Source organism: Cibotium barometz, chromosome 17 (assembly GCF_041138505.1).
Source record: "Cibotium barometz isolate CiBa-2024 chromosome 17, ASM4113850v1, whole genome shotgun sequence".
Classification (NCBI taxonomy): Eukaryota; Viridiplantae; Streptophyta; class Polypodiopsida; order Cyatheales; family Cibotiaceae; genus Cibotium; species Cibotium barometz.
In genome coordinates, this window is record NC_141062.1 from 42,627,837 (window position 1) to 42,654,735 (window position 26,899).

Consider the following 26,899-nt stretch of genomic DNA (forward strand, 5'->3'; position numbering starts at 1 on the left):
TACGTGATTCTAGGTGGGGGGACCTCTACTAAGTTTGGGCCCAAGAGGTAGGGGGACAAGATTAGTAATTAGGCCCCATTAGCAAACCAAAGCCTAGGCCCCCTAGGGTCAAAGAAGTAAAAAATGTGCACCCAGCCCTCTTCCTATTGGTCCATTCTTAATCAAAAATTAATCTAAGAGGCCCTCTTTGGGTCCAAAAAAAATCTAATGTAAGGGTGCTTTAATTCTACTTCTAGGAATAAAGCGGCTTAGAAGTCTAAAAATTCGGCAAGAATTTCTAAAATTCTGGGGCGAATGATTAAAGAGTTGGACATAATGAACAACTCCTAGCCTTATCAAGATCATGGCTAGTGAGATATTCTACCTGAGTCTTTGAAGCTGATTGGTATTGACGTTAATACATCGCCCTCCAAGAAAACCACATGTGCTAACGTCGCTCTACTAGATCAGGGAAGTATAGATCCTCAAAGCGACGAGCGAGTCTTACTCTGCTTTCTCGGGTTGTAGCAGAGTTGATGAGATGTTCGAGGCAAAGGCGATCATATCCTGACTCTGGGAAAGTCCAGGAATGCTAGACAGATTTGGGGTATCCATCTAAAAATCCAATTCAATTTATGAGTTTTCAATTTATGAATTCGTTTCAAACATAATCTTAACAAGTGAAAACATTTTTTTGTAGATTTACCTTAAAATTTTAGGCAATCTCTGCTGCTGTTTCATATGTTTACAACAGCGCTTCGATGCCAGCTGTGAGATCCCACTGCCCCCTCCGCGCACCAGAGATTCTCGATTGATAGCAACGGAAGTAACTTTACAATATCTTCCATGACATACGCATGGGTGTCCTAGGCACCGCAAGCCCATGCATCGCCTTGTCAGAACCCTCCAAGATCCTCCTTAGGTGTCCTAGCACTTCACTCAGGGACCGCTTCATTGGCCCTCGTCCATCATACCGAAAGTGCACCATTTTAACCGTACCGAGGCTGGTTAAAATCAGTATCCCCAAAACTTCATAATCGTAATACTGAATTTCAAAATAGAATTCCTCGAATTTTGTAACCTTGATCCTCAGATCAATTCAAAGGGTCTTAACTTAGTTTCAGATTTGGTGGGAGATTTGAGTGTATTTTCCTGAACTGGTCACATCTTCTTTCCTTGAAAAAACTGACGAAAGAGTTTGGTCTTGGGCATAGTCTGATTCTGGGTTCGAGCCTTTGATAAGGTTTTTCCTGATTCTGGGTTCGAGCCTTTGATAAGGTTTTTCCTGAACTATCTTTCTCAAAAAGGGGGGGTGATATTTCAGTTACTATTTTACTGAATTTCATTCATTGAATATTTACTTAACTGAATTCTAAATTAATCACGAATTCAGATGAGAAATAAATTAATCATTTATCTAAAATTCTGACTTCGATAGATTTTCAAAATTTTCTCTTTACAATCCGAGTGAATATGAAACAATAGAAATTTCTCTAAGAGTATTTACTTATTCATTTATCAAATATTCATGGAAATTAAACATAGAATTAAAGATAATCTAATTTTGATATAAAAATTCTTTATGCATCTGTTTATGCATAAAATCTAACTTCAATGGAATTAACACTTTTATATAAGAGAAAATCCTTTTATGCATCTATTTATGCATAAAATTAATTTAATAAGAATAACACTTTTAAAATAAAAAGAATTTCTTTATGCATCTTTTTATGCATAGAAATTTAAATTCAATAAAAATAACACTTTTATAATTAAAAAAATTCTATTATGCATCTTTCCATACATAGAAATTAAATTCAATGAAAATAACACTTTTATAATAAAACAATTTCTATTATGCATTTTTCCATACATAGAAATTAAATTCAATGAAAATAACACTTTTATAATAAAAAATTTCTATTATGCATCTTTCCATGCATAGAAATTAAATTCAATGAAAATAACACTTTTATACTAAAAAAAATTCTATCATGCATCTTTCCATGCATAAAAATTAAATTGAATGAAAATAACACTTTTATAATTAAAAATTTCTATTATGCATCTTTCCATGTGTAGAAATTGAATTCAATGAAAATAACACTTTTATAATAAAAAATTTCTATTATGCATCTTTCCATGCATAGAAATTAAATTCAATGAAAATAACACTTTTATAATAAAAAAATTTCTATTATGCATCTTTCCATGCGTAGAAATTGAATTCAATGAAAATAACACTTTTATAATAAAAAAAATTCTATTATGCATCTTCCTATGCATAGAAATTGAATTCAATGAAAATAACACTTTTACAATAAAAAAATTTCTATTATGCATCTTTCTATGCATAGAATTTAAATCTAATGAAAATAACATTTTTATAATAAAAAAATTTCTATTATGCATCTTTCCATGCATAGAAATTACATTCAATGAAAATAACACTTTTATAATAAAAAAATTTCTACTATGCATCTTTCCATGCATAGAAATTGAATTCAATGAAAATAACACTTTTATAATAAAAAAATTTCTATTATGCATCTTTCCATGCATAGAAATTGAATTCAATGAAAATAACACTTTTATAATAAAAATTTTTCTATTATGCATCTTTCTATGCATAGAATTTAGATCTAATGAAAATAAAACTTTTATAATAAAAATTTTCAATATGCATCTTTCTATGCATAGAATTTAATTTCAATAATTAATATCAATGATATCCATGCATATTCATAGATGAATCTGTACATATGGAGTATATAAAAATATTTCTTTTAGAATGCACAAATGGTGGGATTACTCTTTTAGAATAACATAATGATAAACTTTATTTTTCACAAAATTCAAGAAAATTTTACCATAACCTCCTTTGTATGGCTGACCATTTCTCAATTTTTACATTCTAGTATCAATTTAAAATTAATCCCAATTTGAAGTAAAGTACTCTAATCTACTCAATTTTTACTTTCTAAAGAGTAAACAATAAGAAAAGCTTAAATCAATTGATTTGTTACTCATTTTAGGATAAAGAAGGCTGAATTCTTAATGAAGAGAAGGGGGTGGCCTTTTCATCAAGGCATAACATCAAGATTCACTTTAATCAACTAAAAAAGCAAAGAAATCAGAAAATCATAGATTAGAAATTAAAAAATAGATTTTTTTTAGCTTACATGGAGTTTTGTGAGCTTTCCTTTGGCTTGAGGGATTGAGGATTCTACTCTTGTTTGGATCAAGAGTGGCCACCAATTCTTTTGGAGAGGATTTAGTCAAAAACAATTGAATTATCAAGTGAATTCAATGTATTTGGCTCTGGGAAGGAGTAGAGTAATAGCGCATAAACACTATTAAGGTTTTACAAAGGGGAGAGGCTTCTATTTATAGGAAAAAGCGAGCCTCAAACCAAGCAAACTGATTCTTGAATTTTCCAGATCAGTTTGGTCAACTTTTGACCATTTTTGGGTCAGTTCAACTTACTTTTTGGAACTAGACTTGAAATAGGAGAGAGGAGAGATGAAATATCTCATTTTATTGATTTAAGAGTAGTGTAGCGCCCACTTGAGAGTACAATTCTCCAAGGATGTATGGTCAAAAATCTCATACGATGGACCACTTGAGGTTAAGAAGGTAGATATTGCCGACCTTGGGGAGGAACCAAAACTAGTGTACACTGCTACTAACCTAACTTCGAAGGAAGAGGAGGAATTGATAGAGCTGTCGTTTTGAAAGGGTATGAAGATTGCTTTGCTTACGAGGAAACGAAAGGTGTGTCATCAAAGGTGGTTCAACACATAATTCCAATCATTGAAGGATCAAGACCCATAAAGCAACGACCTTATCAAATGAACCTAAAATATTTAGCAATTGTAAAGGAGGAAATTGATAAACTCTTTATGGGCAGAGTTTGTTTATGAGATGAGAATACAAATTAGGTGTCACCAATCATCATAGTACCAAAAGATAATGGCAAGCTCTCAATGGTATGTATGGATTTAAAGAAGGTCAATGATGTGACAACATAAAGGGATCATTACCCTTTACCATACACTAAACATGTTTTGGAAAGAGTGGAAGGGGTGAAAGCTTACACCTTTTTGGATGGATTTTTGGGATACAATCTAGTGTCCATAGCCCCTAAGGATTAGCATAATACAACATTCAACATTCATAACTACATGGGGAATGTTTACCTATAAAGTTATGCCATTAGGCTTGACCACCAATGCTCTGACAACATTTCAAAGATTAATGTGTATTGCATTCAAAGATTAATGTGTATTGCATTCAAAGACTACTTTGCAAAAGTGGTTAGAAGTCTTTATACATGATCTCTTTGCATATTCTAGATGGAAGGAGCATTTGGATTGCCTAAGAAAGATATATTTCAAAGGTGCCAACTATATCGCATATCCTTGAACCGTTTGAAGTGTCAATTCTAGGTAAATCATGGTGTTTTTATTGGATTGCATAGTATAAAAAAATGGAATTTCCATGGATGATAATAAAGTGAAGCTAATTCTTAAACTACCACCATCACTAATTAGGAGTGCAATGATTCATGGGTCTCATAGTTTATTATCATATATTCATCATATTTTATGCAAAGATAGCATGTCTAGTATATAGATTAATCTTCAAATGGACTAAGGAGTGTCAACAATAGGCATAACATGAATTGAAAAAGGCATTCGCAAGTGCATCTATTTTTAGACCACCTAATTGGGACTTCATCTTAATGCACGAAAAGGAGGCCATGATCAAAAGTGACTAAGCAATAGGCAAAGCATTTAAATAGACAAATCATATAAATTCCAAGGCCAACATCTCAAGCCTAGAAGACACAGTCAAGTCTCTCACCAAAAATTGGATGGGTTGACAAACACAAACTGGTAACTAAGAGACTCCAAACAAAAGAGAGAGGATCAGATTACCTAGGCTTTGGAAGAAAAGGAAGCTCAGTGAATTCAACTCCGCCAAAGCATTTCAGAAGCAACTCAACCCATGACTTTGCCATAGAAACTAGTGACCTATCCAATAAGTTGAGGGAAATGGCAATAGTAACGGATCTTCTAGTAACTCCTTGGGTCCTCTCCAAACCTTTACTCTATTTTTTACTTCACTAATGCTCTCCCTATGTCACTTTAATCTTAATGTTAGTGAGGAACTAGCCTGGGGGGATTTAGCATGGATCTAAAAAAAATACTACAAGATATGATGACCCCACCATAATAATGGGACTACTATACAAGGATATAGAACTAAAAGATCTAGAGGCTATCTATCACTACTCCCATCCAATGGTGCTAAATTTCAAATCATGTTGTAGAGTCTTATCGCATTTTGCTAGGGGGACGACTTCTAGACTTAGTGAAACCCTCTGTAGTGCTCTTCTTGGGGTTCATTTACTCTTCCTGCATTCCGTGGTGTGAGACTTGTAGTAGACACACTATCTTCTATTCTGACTTTGACTATCAAATTGTTTATTTGAGTTTTGTTTTAAAATGAAAAAAATTCCCCTTCCTCTTGTGTTGGTGTTATAGCCATCCCTTGTCTCAGCACCCTTGTAGCTATGCTGAAGGAGCAATGTCTAAAATGCCTTGAAACTAAGAGGATAAGAGCTCCATCATGTTATCAGTGCGGTTCAACTTCGGTTAGTGGGGCCCGAAAATAGGAAAATTCCATTTACTTTCAATTCTACCCTTTCAATCTTATTTACTGCACTTTAATGCCGTTTTTGAAATTCCCACTGAATTCCACATCAATCTCAAAAACCGTTTTCATTCATTCTCCCAACTTTCCATGCCTGCAATACGATTCTCTCTCTTTCTCCCATTCTTGCAGTATCTGAGCCATCTGTTTGAGTCTCCCTTTCCATGTGAAGATATTTTCTCTCTCTCTCTCTCTCTAGAGCTACCATCTTAGAGTTACTATTTCATCCATACATATTCATAGACCCCCAATTCTTGTTGTAATGGCACTCAGAGAAGTAAAAAACGTCTCAGATAATCCATCATGAGTTAGGAAGATAGACTTGCATGTTCGCATATTGAATGAATATGCACCTATCAAAAAAGAACGTCTTAATGCATAGGACAAGCAAGAAAGAAGACAATAGGGTCGGAGTAATGTGGATCTTTGGATTGATGGATATTTATATCCATCAATCCAAAGATATTTATAGGGTCGAAGTAATGTGGATCTTTGGATTGATGGATATTTATATCCTAATGATCCTTCTTTGAGCTGCTCTCCACCTTTCACAGATTTACCCCATCATTCATTCAATTTGTTGGAGAAAGTGAGAATGGACTGCTTGGGTACTGTACTATTGACTTTCTTTTATTTTCCTACAACACATTCTGTATGCTCATGGTGCATACTTCATGGATGAGTATGGTTCTCTTGACATGTGGAGTACCCAAGGAATGGAGAAATCTCATTATCGAGCTAGAGGCGTAAATTTTAAAAACACCCGTCATGGAGGAGGGAAGACTCGTATAAATTACCTCAAGGAGATGTTTAACTAGTTTTTCAGATACATTTTTGGATGGAAAGTATCCATGGAAAGGGCTCGTGTGTAAGCAATTTAGCAAGGGCAGCAAGAAATCATGCCAAAATGAGGAGATCATCGAAGTGGAAAGCTGGCACAGGACCAGCACGTCATGCGGCATGCAGATCTTCATGAAGTTGAGTAGGAAAAATTTGGAAGGTTTCATAGTACTAAGAACTTGGATTGTAACAGACAACACCAACACAAAACATGGAATTTTGTTTATCTAGCCAAAACATGGTTTTCATTTCATAAAATTAAAAAAAGCTGATTACAAAATCCAATTGTGTACAAAATACAAGATCTACTTGCTTTCCAATCTGTTCTCTTCTTCTTCATCCCCTTTAGGCATTTCTCCTCGAAAACGCAGAAACTTCTTGGCGACTATAACCCTTGAGTGTTTTGACGTCTACTCCGGCACCTAGGGCATACCTAGCATAGCAAAGGAAGTATCCAGTTCTAGAAGGCCAAAATCCAGGACCATATCCAAAAATACGAATGGCAGCACATTTCTCTATGAGCATGACCTTATGTGAATTGTAAGAGACAATACATAACCTGTATATCTAGATAGTGCCTTGAATGCTAGTAAGGGAATTTAGACATCCTTCGAATACTTGCTGTGATAGACAATAAAAATTTCCTTTATCAATAGACGAGGTGTAGTGGGCAAGAGTGAAATCTTGCCCCACTCTTGCACAAGCAGCTCCACCACGTCCAAGGAAGCCGTCTGCATCATCAAGCTCTATCTGCATTGACATAAAAGGCTTGACAACATGAACTCTTGGAAACATAAAAAGATAACATAAAATCTCCTAAGTTATCATTAATCTCAATCTACATTTATATATGGGATTGATTACTTTTTGGTTCTCATCCTCTTCCAACTTGGCCGCATCCCAAAGGTTAATGGATCCTTCTTCATTTTCTTGATCAAGCTAAGGCAAAGGCCCTCAACCAAACTCTATAAGCCCCATCTCCTGAAGACTCTGAATCTCCTCTTAGGAATAGAAGCTTCTCTCTCTTTAGCTTTGTCAAAGCATAAAGACATGGCCTCAGGAGCTTCTATGAAGTTCTCGGTAACCTCTGTGTCCAAAGCCAACAAATCCTCTTTATATTCATTCTTTACATCAAGTAATCCTCTGGCAGCTTCACAACCATCTGCTATAACTGCCACCACATGCAGTAATCTTCCCTAAAATTACAGAGCTTTTGAATATGGGAAAGAAGCAAATAACTCTTCCCATTTATAAGGAAAGAGGGAAGCCCAGGAATGACAAAATTTGACTTTATGCGCTCTCCCTTCATAGAGCCCTCTCCTTGCATAGAACAACCCTCATCAATGAGACTGTAGATGCCTTCATCAGAGCCGCCATCAAACATTGTGCTTGGAATGCAGTTCATCATCAGATAAAATGTCCATGACCTCTTCGTCAGACTCACTTTTACAAACAAAAGGCTCTTGTGGAGCATTCTCACTCTGCAGTTTGTTCTCTGTCCGAATAAGCTTATCGCACCATGGAAGGGAAACACCATGAAGGAAAATTTTATCTCTACTCCACCCTTTTGAAAGTCACATTCCACGGTGTGATAAGGAAGTTTCTTCTCTGTCCGAACAAGCTTATCGCATCGTGAAGGAAAATTTATGTGATTTGTGATTTTTATCTCTACGGCACGTGCCATTTTGAAAGTCACCTTCCACGGTGCGATAAGGAAGTTTGTTCTCTATTCGAACTCGCTTATCACACTGTGGAAGGGAAAAGGGAAAATTAGTGTGATTTTTATCTCTACTGAAAGTCACCTTCCATGGTGCGATAAGAAAGTTTGTTCTTTGTCTGAACTCGCTTATCAGACTGTCGAAGGGAAAAGGGAAATTTTGTGTGATTTTTATCTCTACTACATGTTTCTAAAAGTCACCTCCCACGGTGCGATAAGGAAGTTTGTTCTCTGTCCAAACATGCTTATCGCACGATGGTGGATGGGAAATTTTTTTATGATTTCTATCTTTACTGCAATGCACCCTTTTGATCAATGTCCACTTATGACAATCCTCTTTTTTAATGATTCAAGTATTGTTGATGATGGATCGTACAAAACAGACAGTCAAAAAAGTTCCTTTAGTTCCCCCAATTGAACCCACAGGAAAGATCATTTGACAGTTGTCAGCAGGGCCAGATATAGGTTTGATAAAATTATTCCCTTGCCATTTAGAGATAGAAAGGTAGCTGAGATCCTAGCTATTCCTCCTTCTTTGAAACGGAAAAAGAAAGATGAGGTTAAAGTTGAAGAAGTCACGTCCGCAAGTCCATTACGGAGGACTCGGAGGTTGGTAAGATAGAAAGACTTGAAGGGTGAGGAAAGAGAACAAAATGTTGATGTAAGAGAATCTGAAGTGGATGAGAGTTTATCCAACCTTCTACAGTTACAGAAAGAGAATGATGAGAGGCTTGCAAAAGTACCTAGGCAACTCATTTGTAATGTATCCTTCACAATGGAAGATGATTACTAATGTGTGTATTTCTTTCATCCATATAAGGCTCTGTATTTTCTAAAGCTTTGTATGTATTATCCTTTTTTCTAAAGCTTTTCTTCAATTTTAGGGCACTTTTGAAATCCCTTTGCCAAACCAGGCAAAGGAGATATTCATTTGTGATCCCCTTGTATCATTAGTCCTTTCGGACCCCAGGAGGACCACCTCAGATATTATTCCATATTTCAAAGGACTGAATCCAAGGGCGTACTGCTTTGCGGTTCTGCCATATGTAGAGAAGTAAGCACCCACTTTATTTATTTTATGTTTTATCATTGTTGTTAATATAATATCATGTATTTATTTTATAGTTTTTAGCATTATTCAAATTTATTTATTTCAAATGGTAGAGGGCATTGGAGTGGCTGCATTATTAATTTGGTGAAGTGCCGAGTTCTATTCATGAATAGCATGGTTGGAATGCACAGAGAATGTAAATTGTAAGTACTACTTTGTATGATTTGTACCATACTACTTAAGTTCTTTTAATTTTGAACCTTGAAATTTTTTTATAGGACATCTAACAGAGCGGTTGCTACCATTGAAGCTCTATATCCTCAGTTAAAAAAGGAGATATAGTATAAGTTTTTAAATCAACCCGTTCCTCTTCAAAAGGATTCACACTCTTGTGAGTGGCATGTTATTACCAATGTATGGAAATTCATTCTTTCCAAGTACATTGAACTTAATAGCAGTGTAAGTTACGTTACTCATTCTCCCATTTTTGTTGCTTTCACCTCTTTTACAATATTCAATTTTGAGCCATTTTTATTTTGAATGCAGTCTCTTAGTACACAGTCTCTTGGTACGCTTGATTTTTAATGCAGTCTCTTGGTACGCTTGATTTTTAATGCAGTCTCTTGGTACGCTTTATTTTTAATGCAGTCTCTTGGTACGCTTTATTTTTAATGCAGTCTCTTGGTACGCTTGATTTTTGGTTGTGGAGCATGCGGGCGAAGGCAATTAATATTATACTTAACAATGCAATTACACCGAAAGATCTTGACTCGCCATGCCTAACACATGAAACAAGTGAAGCCTTTATATCAAAGAAGAAAAGAATGCCTATGCATTCGCCTTTTAAGCATTTTTCTCTTTAAGCAAGGAACCCCTGAGAAGGTTGGCAAAAAGGGTACTTCAAAGAAGAAGCTTCGATTCACAGGCAAGAAGGCTTCTACAAAAGACCCAGGCAAAGGATGTGGATATAGGGTCAGAGACACAGAATCCTGAGGGCATGGAGCCCTAGCCGCACTAGCCTGCAGATCTTTATTAGTACATTTCATTTTGTAAAGATTCTTCTCGATACAAGCTTTTTTCTCATATCTTTATTTTTTTAAATATCCAGAATTCTTATTGAACCCCTCATTATTTTAGTAATTTAAGACATCTTTAAAAATAATTTATGAGAAATTGAGAGAGAGAGAGAGAGAGAGAGAGAGAGAGAGAGAGAGAGAGAGAGAGAGAGAGCAAAGTATAATACGAGTACACAGATAAATTGAAATGTCGCAAGATATTTTCCATTAAAGTAACATTGAGATACAAATTGTTTTGAGCCCAAGTCCTCAATACAAAACATTCCTAAAATTCCTAATCATCTTGCTAAGTAGACTTTTCTGCAGTTGGCTTGTTTTGGGTCTTCTGAAGGATCATTTGATACACGGCTTTGGCTTCAGCTCTATTAGTTTTTCTGCATCTTCAAGGTCTTTCTATCCATTTTCAGAGTACACGACAGATTTATCATCTATATCCCGAATAGAGGAATACACTAAGTCATCTTATGAGACTGGAGGGGGCATAACAACCTTGCTAGGAGCATCCTTATCGCAAGAAGAATTCGCATCCATGGGAGGCTGGCTTTTGTTATGAGCTATGAGTAAGAAATACTGTCACAACTTTCATATGTAGGATGTCTTTATATACTGCTGAAAACCATGTTCTACAATCCTGTGTGCCATAAAACCACCCTAGTTTTGAACAACTGTAATCTCCAATCCTATGTGCCATAAAACCATTTTCCTAGCCTACAATGAATTGACCATTTATGTGTTATAAGATTTTGCATCCATGGGACAGCTTTCTACAATCCAAGAAAATATATTAAAATACACATTGCACTTTTGATTGGTAAATCATAAAAGATTTTACAAAAATGATTTGAAAAGGAAGCTTGGAAGGTATTGTTCTAGAGAAGTTCATTAACTCATCGACATACCCTCAGCCTCCCATTCGGTATCTACCAAGGCCATCGGCTCCATTCGCTTATGAATCTTCCTATTATTCACCTTGAATTGTGCCTTGCTAATATCCTCACCTCCTACGATTTAAGGTGCTCCCTAACATTTAGGAGGCTCCAATGTCTACTTGCACTTACAACTTCCACCACACCACTTGGCAACCGAACACACATGTCAACAGGTAAAACAACTTGTTCATCTACCTGCATTGGAACCCAATAACTGTTCTTTTTCATCCACCGCTCATAATAAAAGCGTATGTATAACGTGGAACGAGCTTTGAGATACCGAAATGAAACACTAGAGTCTACTATATTACACTTGAATGTGTCATTTTTATGCACCCCCTCTACAATACTCTAGTGCTCTCCAAGTAAGGCAACCATGTCATCACCTAGTACTTTCTTGCACACAAACATGGTAGATGTTTGTAAGACGGTAAATTGATTGAACATCTTAGCAAAAAGATGTATTGGGCATACCCAACTAAGACCCATAGATCGAGAGGGCTTTGCAAACTTTAAAGACCCTTGTATATCACAAAGCATCTTTGATTTCATGACCATTACAGTCCAAGCATCTGGGATTGGCCATTCAATAGAAGAGAGGGGGGGAGATGTTATCATCTGTAACTTACCAAAACCACCATCATGCCTTGGAACCACATAGGAGTGCCGCTAAAAGAAAACTTTTTCTTTGAGAAGTTCTGCACTGTTTCTACAAGAAAACATTGCTTCACTGATATCTGCATGTAATGCTTGAAATGTTCCACAACTTTGAGGGGAAAATGTCTATAAACAAGAAATAAGATGACTTAGAAAGAAACTTGTGGCAGTCATCATGAAATCATATGCTTCTTTCAAACTCATGATACTCACAGTTGCATGGAAACTTAGTTTGTTGGCAAAGATGGATATCTCGTGTTGTGTAAACGTGTTGTACCATGGCCACTAGTTCTCCACTGCTCGCCTTTTTGAAACCCTGTAAACAACCTTTCCAATGAAGCTCCATCACATCTCGTTGTCGAACAACTCGATGGGGACCAATTGCAGTAGGCTATAGATAAACCCAAGAACCCTTGCGAAATGCCTCTCCCACCCAAGCACCATCGTCGTCCTTCCTATTGTGCAGTGATATCTCCTCAATCTCATCTTTTGGTCTTCTTGGTGCGGCCATATCAACCTGAAGCTAAAGGTGAAGCTTGTTGTGCGAAAGGTTAGGATTGGGTGAATGTTCTAAAATGAGATCTGTAGATTAGGGTTTTGGAGGAGCCTTGGAGAATGAAGAGATGAAAGAAGGGAGGAGATTAACGAGAGTATAGTTTGGATGTTCAAGAAGCTAAGCAGACTTGAAAATGAGATTTTGGTCTATAATCAAGTTTGAGATGAGTTTTTTGGGGGGGAAAGTGACTGTTTTGGAATAATGAGCCACGAAAATTGTGGGACCACACCTACCTATTCTAACCCCCTACTTTTTGTAGGAGACAAATGTAATTATAAGCGTCGAAAGCCTAGTCCCCCTCCCTACTGCCTAGTCTCTCTCCCTATATACAAAGGAAACCAAATGTGCACACTTCTCTATTCTTATTGGTCCGTCACTAATTACTTTCATTAGTAAAAGACCCAAAATATGTTCAAATGCCCCCTAATGCTAAGGAGCTACTAGAAGAGATGCCAACAAGTATGACTTATCCTCCATAGCAACAAGGAGATCCTAATGAAGAACCAAGAACTGTCTCTAATAGTACAGATGTCATCCTAGATATGCCTACCAGTGAATTGATGATCAAAATCAGTATTCCGTTGGCTACCACCTAGGCTCATGATGAAAGCATTACAATAAATCACACCATTTGACCTGATCACACTAAGGGGAAGGAAACCTATGGGAAAATGTGGCTAGGCACAGTAAATCTAAACTTAGCAGATCTATTGGAAATTAGAGTTGTGGTCTACATGATTAATTACTACTACAAGAGATGGAGGATCAAGTATCCTACAAAACAAAGAGGAGGACATGAAGAGATAAAGCCAAATGCTGAACTTACACTGCACATCGTTACAACATCCATCTAGCATATAGATCACCCTTCTTGGAGGTACCAAAATTGGCAGCTATCTATAGAAGATTGCCACGAGTACTCAAGATGGACTCACTGTATATGCCAATAAGAAGAAGATTAACTGAAGAAGAATCCAAAGCTCATAAAGAAAGGGAATCCCAAGAAGATTAAGTGAAGTAGAATTCAGATCTCATAAAGAAAGGGACTCCCAGTATTGCTTCAATTTTTCTTTCTTGATAACTTTGCTACCTTAGACCAGAAATGCAAGAACATGCTGACCATCATAAAATCTTGGCAAAACATTTTGGATATAGCAGTTGTTGTAGACATAATCAAGTTTTTTAAGTTACTCATTATCTTGATTGACCCAATGTGATGATTATGTGCACACATTCAACAATTAAAGCTTGATCTTAACAAAGGCCTAGAATAAGACATCGTCATGTTCTACTACCACAAACTCCGATGCATACCCTCCTCCGATGCATACCCTCCTACATGCATACAACCTTTTGAGACATGATCAACACAAAATTTTGGTTACCCTTCTATTGTCTAAGGTATACCTTGCTCAAAGGTTTCTAAATGGCCATCTGTCCCATTGAAGTTGTGCATAGCCTTGGATACACTCCAAGGGAGATGTTTACACCATTTTGGGTTAACTAAACATCTCTTCTCTACACATGAGAGATGGATTATAATAAGTGTTATCAACCACACTATAGAATGTTGTATTATGAGATAATCTAGCCAACCACCAAGATCACTATAAGTTTTTGGGTTCCCAAGAGTGAATAAGAACCAAATGTATATAAATAACTTTATCTCATAATCAAAGAAGAATCCGCCTTTGTGCCAATTGAGTCTTGTTTATCTTGGCATAACTTTATCACCTATCATGCCAAATTTTTCAAGACTTTTGTATGATAAGCCCTTCAAAATTTAAATGTAAGATATTAAAATGAATGCATACAAAAAGAGTAAACCAACTTTAGCACAAAAAATATGTATTATATACATATTTTTCCTATACAACGAGTCAAAAAAGAGACCATAAAAACCACAAGCTCCATGAAGCAACCAACCTTAACACATAAAATTTTGCAATTGCCTGATGAAATCATAACACTTGAAGAGATAACATATACATTGAGGAGGATACATCATAGACCCTATAGCCCAAGGGCTAGAAGTAGCAGTCATTGAGGAAGATACATCATAGACCCTATAGACCAAGGGCTAGAAGTAGCAGCCATTGAGGAAGATGCATCATAGACCCTATAGACCAAGGGCTAGAAGTAGTTGCCAATCACTACATCGCAGTAAAATACATACATTGTAGACCATATACATAGTAGTAAAATACATACATTATAGACCCTATAGCCAATCACTACATAGCAGTAAAATACATACATTATAGACCCTATAGCCAATCACTACATAGCAGTAAAATACATACATTATAGCCAATCACTACATACATTATAGACCCTATAGCCAATCACTACATACATTATAGACCCTATAGCCAATCCTTACATAGTAGTAAAATATATACTTCTTAGTTCATTCCCTTACCAAAATTTACAATTAACATGGTGGCTCAAACACAAAAGGGAGCTCCAATCCTTGAAAAATTGGCTGCACCTTCCATCAATATACACCTCCAAGGGTTCTCACATCTCTCACTCTTGCTCACCCTCACACAATCAAGAGGCACATGCACCAAGAATCATGCACACTACTCTCAACTCTCTCTCTCTCTCTCTCTCTCTCTCTCTTATACAAGATTAGAGCACAAGAAAGCAAGTAGTAATACTTATGGTTTTGGCAAGTATGACTTGGCATGTAACAGGGGGTTCTTAAAACAAACCCTTATTAAAGATATACGAAGAACAAAGTTGACAATTAATACTTTAGATGGGCTAATGAAAGTGTTAGGTCTAGATGTAGTTGATGTGGAGTTGGAACGAATCTTTTAACTCTAGAAATATGCCAAGGAGAGAAGGATTTATTGTGTTTCGTGATACATAAATTATTAATTGTTAATGTCTCTTTTTGTTATTTGCATATGGTATTCAATTATTTCAAAATCCTATCTTGTGTTTCATTAATGAGAATAACTTAAATCAAGTTTATTAAGAAAATGTAATTTGACATTTAAGTGCTTTGATTATGTTGAAATGGTTATATTACATGATGTATAGTATACTAGTCAATATCAAAGTTCCATGTAGTTATATCATTTTTTGTCTATGTGAAAGTTTAGAATGATTATCAACACGGATTATATTTATGTTGTGATAGTTTTTGCTCCATGTATATATTGTATTATATGCTTGATAATAAAGCCACCAGTTAAGTTTTGTATATTCAAACAAATTTTGGCCTCAAATACAGGGTTTAGCAGTATGAAGGACAACTATGGGTTTGACCTGCCACATGAAGGATGGAAGGTGCCATCATGAAAAAATCTCTCAACATGCATACTCATAAAAAATCTAGCCTATTTGAAAGTGATACATACACAAAGACACTTATACTATGTGTGCCTTGGAAGTGAGTAGAGTTAAAATTAGAGCATAATGAGCAATATGTCTTAGAAGTGAGGTGATGCTTGCCGAATTTACCTCTTATTTTTTTCATCACCCTAATACACTAAAGAAACGAGACATTTGTATAGAGGATTGAAAGGAATGTTTTCCGAAGGAGAACTCAACAAGTAGAGTTGATACTGGAGCATAGTGCGCAATGAGGCTGGGATTCGTGTGATTCTTACTTTACAACTACTTGGTTGCACTAAAAGTGAGGAATGTGAAGAAACTTGGTAAAATCAACCTCACCTGTGGGCTCTAGGGAGATTTTATCTTTTTGTTTACGAGCTTTATTTTACTTATGACTTGTTTGAAAGTGAGGAATGAATGCTTCTAAGAAAGAAACATACTACATGAAAAGATGCAGGGGAGAAGAGAGCTTGAGCTCTTGCAAGCACACACACACTCACAAAACCCTAAAAGAGAACACACGAGGTGAGAGGTTGAAAATCTTATTCTTCTTCACACAACACTCAACACACCATATACAAAGATAAGAGTACACACAATATGAAAGGTACTCAACCAAATACATAATACTGGGTTCTCTATAGTGTGAACCCAACTAAATGAGCTGGCGCTATAACTATGCCAGTCTCTAGAATGGCTGTCACACAGCCTGTCATCCCACTGGCCGCATATCACCCATGATCTCACCAACCATGCCAGTGGTGTAAGTGTGGGGCCTATCCCCCAGGCGGGTCATCAGTGTCCACTGCCTCACTAGATGAGCTTGATATCTAAACACTCCCCCTCGAGCTCAACTCCATCTCATGTACACCAAGTGAAGCCCTGAATCTGTGGAGCTTCTCTATACCCAATGCTTTGGTGAAGATGTCAGCGACCTGATCCTGTGTGCTAACATAAATAAGGTCAATGTCTCCTGCTGCCAAAACCTTCTCTCTGACAAAATGGTAGTGGACCTCTATATGCTTCGTGCGAGCATGAAAAACTGGGTTCCTGGCCAACTGTATACTGCTAATGTTGTCACAGAAAATGACAACTTGTCTATCCACTGATAGACCCAAATATGCAAGTAGCTTTCTCAACCAAGCTATCTCACATGCTGCCATAGCAGCACCTCTATACTCGGCCTCTATACTGGTGGATAGAGCAACCGTAGGCTGCTTCTTGCTGCTCCAAGTCACAGCAGCACTCTCTAAAGAAAACATGAAGCCACTAGTAGATCTTCTATCTGAGATACTACCAGCCCAATCAGCATCTGTGTACCCATGTACACATATCTCTGTGTCCCAGTTTCATAAAATAGTCCACAATGCAAAGTAGACCTCACATATCTTAGTATGCATCTCAATGCATCCAAATGCGGCTTCCGAGGAACCTGCATAAGCTGTATACTGATAGAGAGCCAATACATAACTGTTCTGGCTCCTTGGTTCCAATCCTTGAACTCTTTCACATCTGCAGCAGTCAGATTGATCTCCGGTATCTCCGGTGCCTCTTCATGCTCACCTTCTATATAGTCCCAATAACCCTTTCCCATCAGGAAATTCGTCAACCTAAACCTCCAAGCATGAAAGTTGTTCTTATCAAGTTTCTCTGCAACAATCTAATTTATGCCATCATTTGACATCTTGCTAGACACACAAATTTACTAGAAACAACACTTTGGTTTGTCCTACACAAACTGCTGTATTTTCTGTAGCGGTACTGTACTACACTCAAATGTCACAACTAGTGACCTCAATGTGCATACATACACCCAATGGCAACTGTTGACCTCCTTGCAGCACACACAATGTCTGCACAACCAATATGTCTTCCTGCAGTTCTTAAAACAGAGTTCTGTAGAGAATCGATGACTTACCCGCTGTGCTCAAAATCGCCTGCTTTCTGAAAAATGGAGGTCGTAATGTGTTTTCAGGCAGAAAAATAAGTCCAATAGGACAGTATAGTTGCCCTATAGCTTTACTCCCGCGAAGAAAGCTCCTCAATCAGAGATCGTTTGCCGGTGCCTCTCGTAGAGCTCCCGACAAAGGTGTAGTCGCCAACACAAATAAAATAGAGTAGTTGAAGCTCTTACCCTCGTACTGCTTCCTGTGCTTCTCTTGCTTACAGCTCAGCCCTTAGCATGAACCAGGCTCTGATACCATGAAAAGATGCACGGGAGAAGAGAGCTTGAGCTCTTGCAAGCACACACACACTCACAAAACCCTAAAAGAGAACACACCAGGTGAGAGGCTGAAAATCTTCTTCTTCTTCACACAACACTCAACACACCATATACAAAGATAAGAGTACACACAATATGAAAGGTACTCAACCAAATACATACTGGGTTCTCTATAGTGTGAACCCAACTAAATGAGCTGGCGCTATAACTATGCCAGTCTCTAGAATGGCTGTCACACAGCCTATCATCCCACTGGCCGCATATCACCCATGATCTCACCAACCATGCCAGTGGTGTAAGTGTGGGGCCTATCCCCCAGGAGGGTCATCAGTGTCCACCGCCTCACTAGATGAGCTCGATATCTTAACACTACCTAAACTACTTTATCTAGTAATTGCCATGAGTTTTGAACTTTGACCTTACAACTATGTGCACATGGCACATAGATTTTAGCTTAGCAGCTAGAGCAACAAGTGTTGGGATGCTTGAGTGTGCCAAGTCTAAGTGGTAAGGTCATGTGAGCAATTAGGCATTACCTGTATTTTAAAAGAACAAAATTGTACATAATCCTCGCGTTTTCTACATTTGAAGTACTAAATCCCACGTACTTTCAAGCATTGTCTTTATTTGATGATTGGAAAAAATATTTTTTTAGAGAAGTGGGTGAGCCTTGAATGCATCAAGGCTAAGTAGTAAGGTCATGAGCAATATGCATAAAATAAAGGAAATTAGATGGCCTCATGAGTTATGACAGCTATTATGCGCATTATTGTCGGTAGGGGTACATCAAGAAATAGTTGGAAATTGGAATCAAATCTAAGTGGACAATGGGGTTTAGGAGTGAGCATTGATGTAATGCTTGCCACTTTTATAAAGGGAGTTGGTTATGGACATATAGGCTTTTATAAAGGGAGTTGGTTATGGACATATAGGCTTACAAGGTAGGATGGTTGGGAATTGAGAACTCGAGAAGGTTTGGAGTTTGGGAGTGAGCATTGATGTAATGTCTGCAGTCGCTTTTATAAAGGGATTTGGTTATAGACATATAGGCTTACAGGGTAGGATGGTTGGGAATTGAGAACTTGAAAACGTTCAAGGAAGGTTTGGAAATTGATGACAAATGTCTAATAGCAAAGAAAGGGAGAAGATCATGGAGGGATGTCCTTCCATACTGCAAAATTTATCCTAAGAGAGCCTTGTTTTTTGTCATCAAAGAGTTGGGTTAACTTTCGTGCACGTTAAACTTGTTTTGAAGGTTGGTTGGGATATCATTGCTGTCATCGTATTATGTTAGTTGGGTGTATTAAAATATAATACCAATAAAAAAGTCCTAGTCCTTGCAGTGTCAAAATAAACTTTTTTTGTAAACAGTGAAAAAAGAGGATAACCTTCAAGCTCAACTGGTTTATATTGAGAACATGCATAGGTTAGTCAGTTTTGCAACCATAATTTCCAAAATTTGAATCTTTACATTCAAGGCTAGGTAAAATTACATCTGATTTTCTCAATTTAAGTCGTGGTAGAACGGTTCCACGATGGGGACCCCAGGTTCGATGCCTAGGGACTACACATGATGGTGGTGAACCGATAGCATTTATCCACCTTCGCAACAAGAAAATAACAATGAAACATGGATTACATCCGATTTTCTCAATTTAAGCCATGAAAATTACAGTGAAAGATGGTTTTTTCTGACACTGCGTCCTTGAATGCCATCATTTAATGCATGTCTGCCTTGCCTGTAGATTTCAATCCTTCTCAATAGTCATTAGATTTTTCTTTATAAAAAATAAATCAATGATCCATCAGACTTCATAACTTTTCTGGCTCCTTGGTTCCAATCTTTGAACTCTTTCACATCTGCAGCAGTCGAATTGATCTCCGGTATCTCCAGTGCCTCTTCATGCTCACCTTCTATATAGTCCCAATAACCCTTTCCCATCAGGAAATTCGTCAACCTGAACCTCCAAGCATGGAAGTTGTTCTTATCAAGTTTCTCTACAACAATCTGATTTATGCCATCATTTGACATCTTGCCAGACACACAAATTTACCAGAAACAGCACTCTGGTTTGTCCAGCACAAACTGCTGTATTCTCTGCAGCGGTACTGTACTACACACTCCAATGTCACAACCAGTGACCTCAATGTGCATACATACACCCAATGGCAACTGTTGACCTCCTTGCAGCACACACAATGTCTGCACAACCAATCTGTCTTCCTGCAGTTCTTAAAACAGAGTTCTGTAGTAGAGAACCGATGACTTATTCGCAGTGCTCAAAATCGCCTGCTTTCTAAAAAATGAAGGTCGTAACGCGCCCGAAACGCGTTTTCGAGCAGAAACATCAGTCCAATAGAACAGTATAGTTGCCCTATAGCTTTACTCCCGCGAAGAAAGCTCCTCAATCAGAGATCATTTGTCGGTGCCTCCCGTAGAGCTCCCGACAAGGGTGTAGTCGCCAACACAAATAGAGAAGAGTAGTTGAAGCTCTTACCCTTGTACCGCTTCATGTACTTCTCTTGCTTGTAGCTCAGCCCTTAGCATGAACCAGGCTCTGATACCATGAAAAGATGTAGGGGAGAAGAGAGCTTGAGCTCTTGCAAGCACACACACACACACTCACAAAACCCTAAAAGAGAACACACCAGGTGAGAGGCTGAAAATCTTCTTCTTCTTCACACAACACTCAACACACCAGTGGTGTAAGTGTGCTATCCCCCAGGCGGGTCATCAGTGTCCACCGCCTCACTAGATGAGCTCGATATCTCAACACTACCTAAACTACTTTATCTAGTAATTGCTATGAGTTTTGAACTTTGACCTTACAACTATGTGCACATGGCACATAGATTTTAGCTAGCAGCTAGAGCAACAAGTGTTGGGATGCTTGAGTGTGCCAAGTCTAAGTGGTAAGGTCATGAGCAATTAGGCATTACCTTTATTTTAAAAGAACAAAATTGTACATAATCCTCGCGTTTTCTACATTTGAAGTACTAAATCCCAGGTACTTTCATGCATTGTCTTTATTTGATTGATTGAAAAAAATATTTTTTTAGAGAAGTGGGTGAGCCTTGAATGCATCAAGGCTAAGTAGTAAGGTCATGAGCAATATGCATAAAATAAAGGGCCTCATGACTTATGACAGCTATTATGTGCATTATTGTCGGTAGGGGTACATCAAGAAATAGTTGGAAATTGGAATCAAATCTAAGTGGACAATGGGGTTTGGGAGTGAGCATTGATGTAATTCTTGCCACTTTTATAAAGGGAGTTGGTTATGGACATATAGGCTTACAAGGTAGGATGGTTGGGAATTGAGAACTCGAGAAGGTTCAGAGTTTGGGAGTGAGCATTGATGTAATGTCTGCAGCAGTCGCTTTTATAAAGGGATTTGGTTATAGACATATAGGCTTATAAGGTAGGATGGTTGGGAATTGAGAACTTGAAAACGTTCAAGGAAGGTTTGGAAATTGATGACAAATGCCTAATAGCAAAGAAAGGGAGAACATCATGGAGGGATGTCCTTCCATATACTACATAATACTACATAATTTATCCTAAGAGAGCCTTGTTTTCTGTCCTCATCAGAGTTGGGTTAACTTTCGTGCACGTTAAACTTGTTTTGAAGGTTGGTTGGGATATCGTTGCTGTCATCGTATTATGTTAGTAGGGTGTTAAAATATAATACCAATAAAAAAGTCCTAGTCCTTGCAGTGTCAAAATAAACTTTTTTTGTAAACAGTGAAAAAAGAGGATAACCTTCAAGCTCAACTGGTTTATATTGGAAACATGCATAGGTTAGTCAGTTTTGCAACCATAATTTCCAAAATTTGAATCTTTACATTCAAGGCTAGGTAAAATTACATCCGTTTTTCTCAATTTAAGTCGTGGTTGGTAGAACGGTTCCACGATGGGGACCCCAGGTTCGATGCCGAGGGACTACACATGATGGTGGCAAACCGATGGCATATATCCACCTTCGCAACAAGAAAATAACAATGAAAGATGGATTACATCCGGTTTTCTCAATTTAAGCCATGAAAATTACAGTGAAAGACGGTTTTTTTTGACACTGCGTCCTTGAATGCCATCATTTAATGCATGTCTGCCTTGCCTTTAGATTTCAATCCTTCTCAATAGTCATTAGATTTTTCTTTATAAAAAATAAATCAATGATCCATCATACTTCAACTTTAGAGGCTTCCTTTAAACCCTAGTAGGGAGAGGCTCCTTAAAAAATTAAATTCTAGAGGGAGACTTGGCAATGGTTATAACTTATGGTCCATGTGGCGCACGTGACATGAGTGAAAACTTCATCTGTAAATCTCACTTTTCAATTTATTTATTTTTTTTCAAATTCAAGGAAATTTTTAGCTCAAAAAATCTACAAATTCTCTAGAAAAACCACCAAAATTTTGTGGTAGGACTTTCAAAAAATTCAGGCCTTTTTTTTGGGGGGTGAGAACAATGAATATGCGTGAATTATTTAATTCCTAAATTTTTGTTTGCTTTAAAAAAAATCAATTCTCGTCAGGGATCTTAAATTCCCCAGGATTAAAAAAAGAAAAAACTTACGTGGATAATAAAATCATGTATTTTTTAAAAGATCATGGTGTGTCGTAGCCTTGCAGAGCAGCAAAAACGGTAGATTTCTACATTAAAGATCATGGTGTGTCCTAGCCTTGCAGAGCAGCAAAAATGGTCGATTTCTACATTAAAGTCCGGCCCTGTAGGTATTCAAGTGTTCTGTAATTTTGTGTCGGCGAACCTTACCCTTCAAACGTTCCGACAGCTCCCTCCAGGATTCCGTCGTCGTCGTCTGGCTTCCTCCCGGCAATGAGAGGCGCCGCACCCCCTTAGACCAACGCTTCTACCTGTCCATTTGACCCGAGCTTCATCATTACTCCCCTAGAATGGGTTCTTGCCTGTCAATACATGAAAACCCTCAGGAGCAACATGGCTATGGCGGCCGTTTTCTGCTCAAGCGCCGGACGCAGAGGAAACGGCAGGAGACGGAGATTTTCTCTGCAGAGGCCAAGAGTAACGAGATGTTTTACTGCTTGCCGGACCGGATGTGTGCGAATGGATCCAATAGCCACGCCTGTATTTTCACGCAGCAGGGAAGGAAAGGAACAAATCAGGACGCCATGGTGGTCTGGGAGGTGAGTTGAGTTTCCGTCCAATATATCCGACAGTGCATTGATTTCCGGCATGCAATCTTAGATGATCGTCTGTGTTTCCGACAATTCTGGCATGAAATTTTAGAGATTTGGTTCGTTGGGTGTAGAATTTCGCGTCTCGAACGGATACAACCTTCTGCGGCGTTTTTGACGGACACGGTCCGTTTGGGCACCTTGTAGCAAGAAAAGTTAGAGACTCGCTGCCGTCGATGCTGCTGGAGCTTTGGCAATCACAGGGACCCGGCGAGAAGACGTCCGCCGAAGAAGCAAGAAATGCAAGATCAGCAAGAAGTGCCAAGTCGGAGCAGCATAAAATCTTGGTAGCAGCTTGGAAGGAATGCATCTCGAAGGCCTACAACGCCATGGACAAAGAGCTCAAAACGCATCCCACCATCGATTGCTTCAGCAGCGGCACCACTGCTGTGACGATGCTGCTGCAGGTATTGCCGGATTTGTCTGCCGCATTAGAAACCGTGGCCATTCTCCGTCGCTTTTAGTTTTACGGCAATTGTTGTGCTGTTAACATCAGGGTAACGAATTAGTGATTGGTAATGTCGGAGATTCGCGCGCCGTCTTGGGAACTGTGTCGGAGAAAACTACGGTAATCGAGGCCGTCCAACTGACCGTCGACTTGAAGCCAAATCTACCAGGTAAGTCGAGCTTTTAACCGTGTGCTTGACGGAACAAATTTTTGGTTTTCCGTCGGCTACTGCACGAGGCTCTCTGCCGAAGGTTTTCGTGAGCTCAAAGAGAGTTTTTCCTTGCAGTGGAAGCGGAGAGGATTAAGCGTTGCAAAGGGCGCATCTTCGCTCTAGACGATGAGCCGGAGGTGGCGCGGGTCTGGCTGCCGCACGACAATTCGCCGGGGCTCGCCATGGCCAGGGCCTTTGGCGACTTCTGCCTTAAAGACTTCGGCCTGATAGCGGTGCCAGAGATAACCTGCCGGCACCTGACGGACAAAGACCAGTTCGTTGTTCTAGCCAGCGACGGGGTTAAAACCAAAACCTAAAACTCAAATCCCAGTGTCGATCTCATCTATGTTGGACACTGTCCGAATCTTTCATTCTAGGAGCTTTCTGATCGTCTGAATCATGCAAACACAGCTAGGAACCCTAAGAGTTTTGGTTTCTGCCGTAGGTCTGGGACGTGCTGAGCAACCAAGAAGTTGTGGAGGCGATTTGGGCGGCGCCCACCAGAACTACGGCGGCCAGGTCGCTCGTGGAGACAGCCGTAAGAGCTTGGCGGCGCAAATATCCCACATCCAAGGTAGACGATTGTGCCGTGGTTTGCCTCTATCTCCACTCCCAACCTCGCCCAACAGCAGCTCCATTCAGCAACTTAGCGCCGGAAGAAACCTCTGGCAGTAGCAACAATACGACAACTATAGAGGAGCATTCCGGCAGCCTTTCTTCCAGCGACGTCGATTCGTCATATTCGTTTATTTCAAGCGATGATGTGCAGGCTCAAGTTCCGGCAAATGTAGTTGCGACGGTCATCGAAGAGGCGGCGCCGTCAGAGATTACTGTCGTCACTGCAACAATCGAAGAAGAGGCTGTGGCCAAATTCGCGGCCGTCCAGCAGACGGCTTCCTGCCGTAGCCTTGCTGAATGCCTGTCCACGGCGGACGACGATGAGTGGTCCGCCTTAGAGGGGGTTGCCCGTGTGAACTCTCTCCTCAAGCTGCCCCGCTTCCTCCTGGGCGGCGACGCAAGGCGCGCCTTCGCCTTTGCGCCACCAGCCTTGAAAGCGCCGCCGACAAGGCGCTGCCGTTGAAACCCGGGTTAGAACCCTATACGTAATATATAATTATAATTAAACTCAAAAAATAATTAGTGCGTTTGAAAATATAAGGAAAATTCTAAAATGCCTTTATATGTGAGAACGCAGTTGAGTTAAAATTTGGGTGGATTATTTATAAAACTCAAAATAAAAATTTAAAAATTTAAAATGCTTTCTAAATCAAAATACATTTTTTTGCAAAAGTTGAGTTTTTTCTTTTCCAAGTTAGTAGACGTTTGTCGTTTTAAACTAGTTATAAATTAGATTAGAGATCTTAATAATTAATTTAAGCTCGAGGAGGGGGTCACTCAAAAATATGTAAGATAGCACGTGATTTCAACAGAAGAGTTTTTTTAATCTTGTGGAGTTGTAGAAAATTTACATATATAAGGGGCTTTACAATTGAAATAGTGAAAATTTTGGTATAGAAGGGGTACTTTTATTGTAAAAAGTGTTACCCACTCTGTTGCCTTTTGCAACCAACCCGCACTTGTCTTTAAAGTCTTCAACATAACAACCATCAGGGTTAAACCGAACCTGCAAACCCTGCTCAGTCATCTGGCCAACTGAAACCAGATTCTTTGTTATGTTCGCGGAACGTGAAGTACATCTGCAAGGTACTTCACTTTGCCATCCTACATAGACAATGGCACATCTCCAACATGGGCAATTGGATGAGCAGTGTAATCCCCTATTTTCACAAAACCTGGTCTTTCAAGGTTTTTCATCTCCTTGAACCACTCTCTACCATGACTTGTCATGTGGTTCGAAGCTCCTGAATCCACATACCATACATCATCTTTTTGTGCTGTTTCAACATTTTCAGACATGGCATTCACGACATGCTGCATCACAAACAACCTTTCATTATCCTCATTGTTTCTGCTTGAGGATGCATAGTTGTTCTGCTGCACTTTCCCATTTTGCATGTCAGCCTGCTTCTTATAACATTCTGCCTGTACATGTCCAGGCTTACCACAATAAAAGCATTCACGTGCATCATTATATTGCCTTTGTCAATTTCCACGTCCTCTTTGACTCCCCTTGTCTCTGAATTTGCCTCTTCCACCTGTGTATTGTCATTAGGAACTCAATGGAGTCTTTTTGGGCCCTTTAATTTGCCATGAGATTATGGAAACGTTTAACTTTTTGACAAATAGGAGCCCGCCATGTAAGCAAAAACCATTGGTGATTAAGAGAGGTGTAAGAGTGGTCAAAGGGTGCACTTTTCTCCCCAAAAGGAGGGTAATTTTACAATTTTCGGACCTCCATAACTTCTACATACAAGCTCCGATTTGAGCGGAGATTACAGATCCGTGATCTACGCATCAAGAGCTTTCCATAGATATAATACATGATATGGTTTTATCCGCTAGATTTTAAATTCCATTTTCCCTCCAAAATTCAAATTCGAATAAAGTAGCCGTTTTGAAGCTTCAAATTACAAAACGTTTCTTCTTAAGAGAAAAGGTTTGACTCCCTTAAACCGCCAAATAAAAGGGCCCAAGAAGACTCCATTGAGGTCCTAATGTGATGTTGTTGTTGTGTATTCTGGGACTGTTGTTGTTGCTGCTGCTGGTCATAATGCTGATTACCTGTTCGGCCACCTCCTTGACCACGTCTACGGCCTCCTCTACCTCATCCTCTACCTGAACTTGTGTAGAAGGCCTATTGCTCTGAACTATTTTTGTTTTGTGGAGACTGTTGGTCTTCACCCAAGCTCTTCTCCTCTATAATCAGCATAGACACCAAATCTGTAAAGTTGGGAATGTTTTCTCGAGTCTGAATAGACGTCTTAAACGCCTTGTATTGTGGCCCGAGACCACGTAGACAGACTTTCA

At 38.7% G+C, this 26,899-nt stretch overlaps 1 protein-coding gene across 1 annotated transcript; it reads left to right on the forward strand.

Annotated features, from left to right (window-relative positions):
* The first annotated feature begins 22,863 nt into the window (after positions 1 to 22,863).
* Positions 22,864 to 25,143, forward strand: LOC147630027 (putative protein phosphatase 2C 64). Its single transcript, XM_086811609.1, has 5 exons — positions 22,864 to 23,261; positions 23,387 to 23,719; positions 23,809 to 23,929; positions 24,047 to 24,270; positions 24,417 to 25,143. The coding sequence occupies exons 1-5, from the start codon at positions 23,013 to 23,015 to the stop codon at positions 25,050 to 25,052; spliced, it is 1,563 nt and encodes a 520-aa protein (XP_086667735.1). The 5' UTR covers positions 22,864 to 23,012; the 3' UTR covers positions 25,053 to 25,143.
* The last annotated feature ends 1,756 nt before the right edge of the window (positions 25,144 to 26,899 follow it).

Coding starts and splice junctions, on each gene's coding strand:
- LOC147630027 (XM_086811609.1), top strand. CDS start 23,013: ATGGGTTCTTGCCTGTCAATACATGAAAACCCTCAGGAGCAACATGGC. Junction 23,720..23,808: donor CTGTGACGATGCTGCTGCAG/GTATTGCCGGAT, acceptor TGTTAACATCAG/GGTAACGAATTAGTGATTGG. Junction 23,930..24,046: donor CTTGAAGCCAAATCTACCAG/GTAAGTCGAGCT, acceptor TTTTCCTTGCAG/TGGAAGCGGAGAGGATTAAG.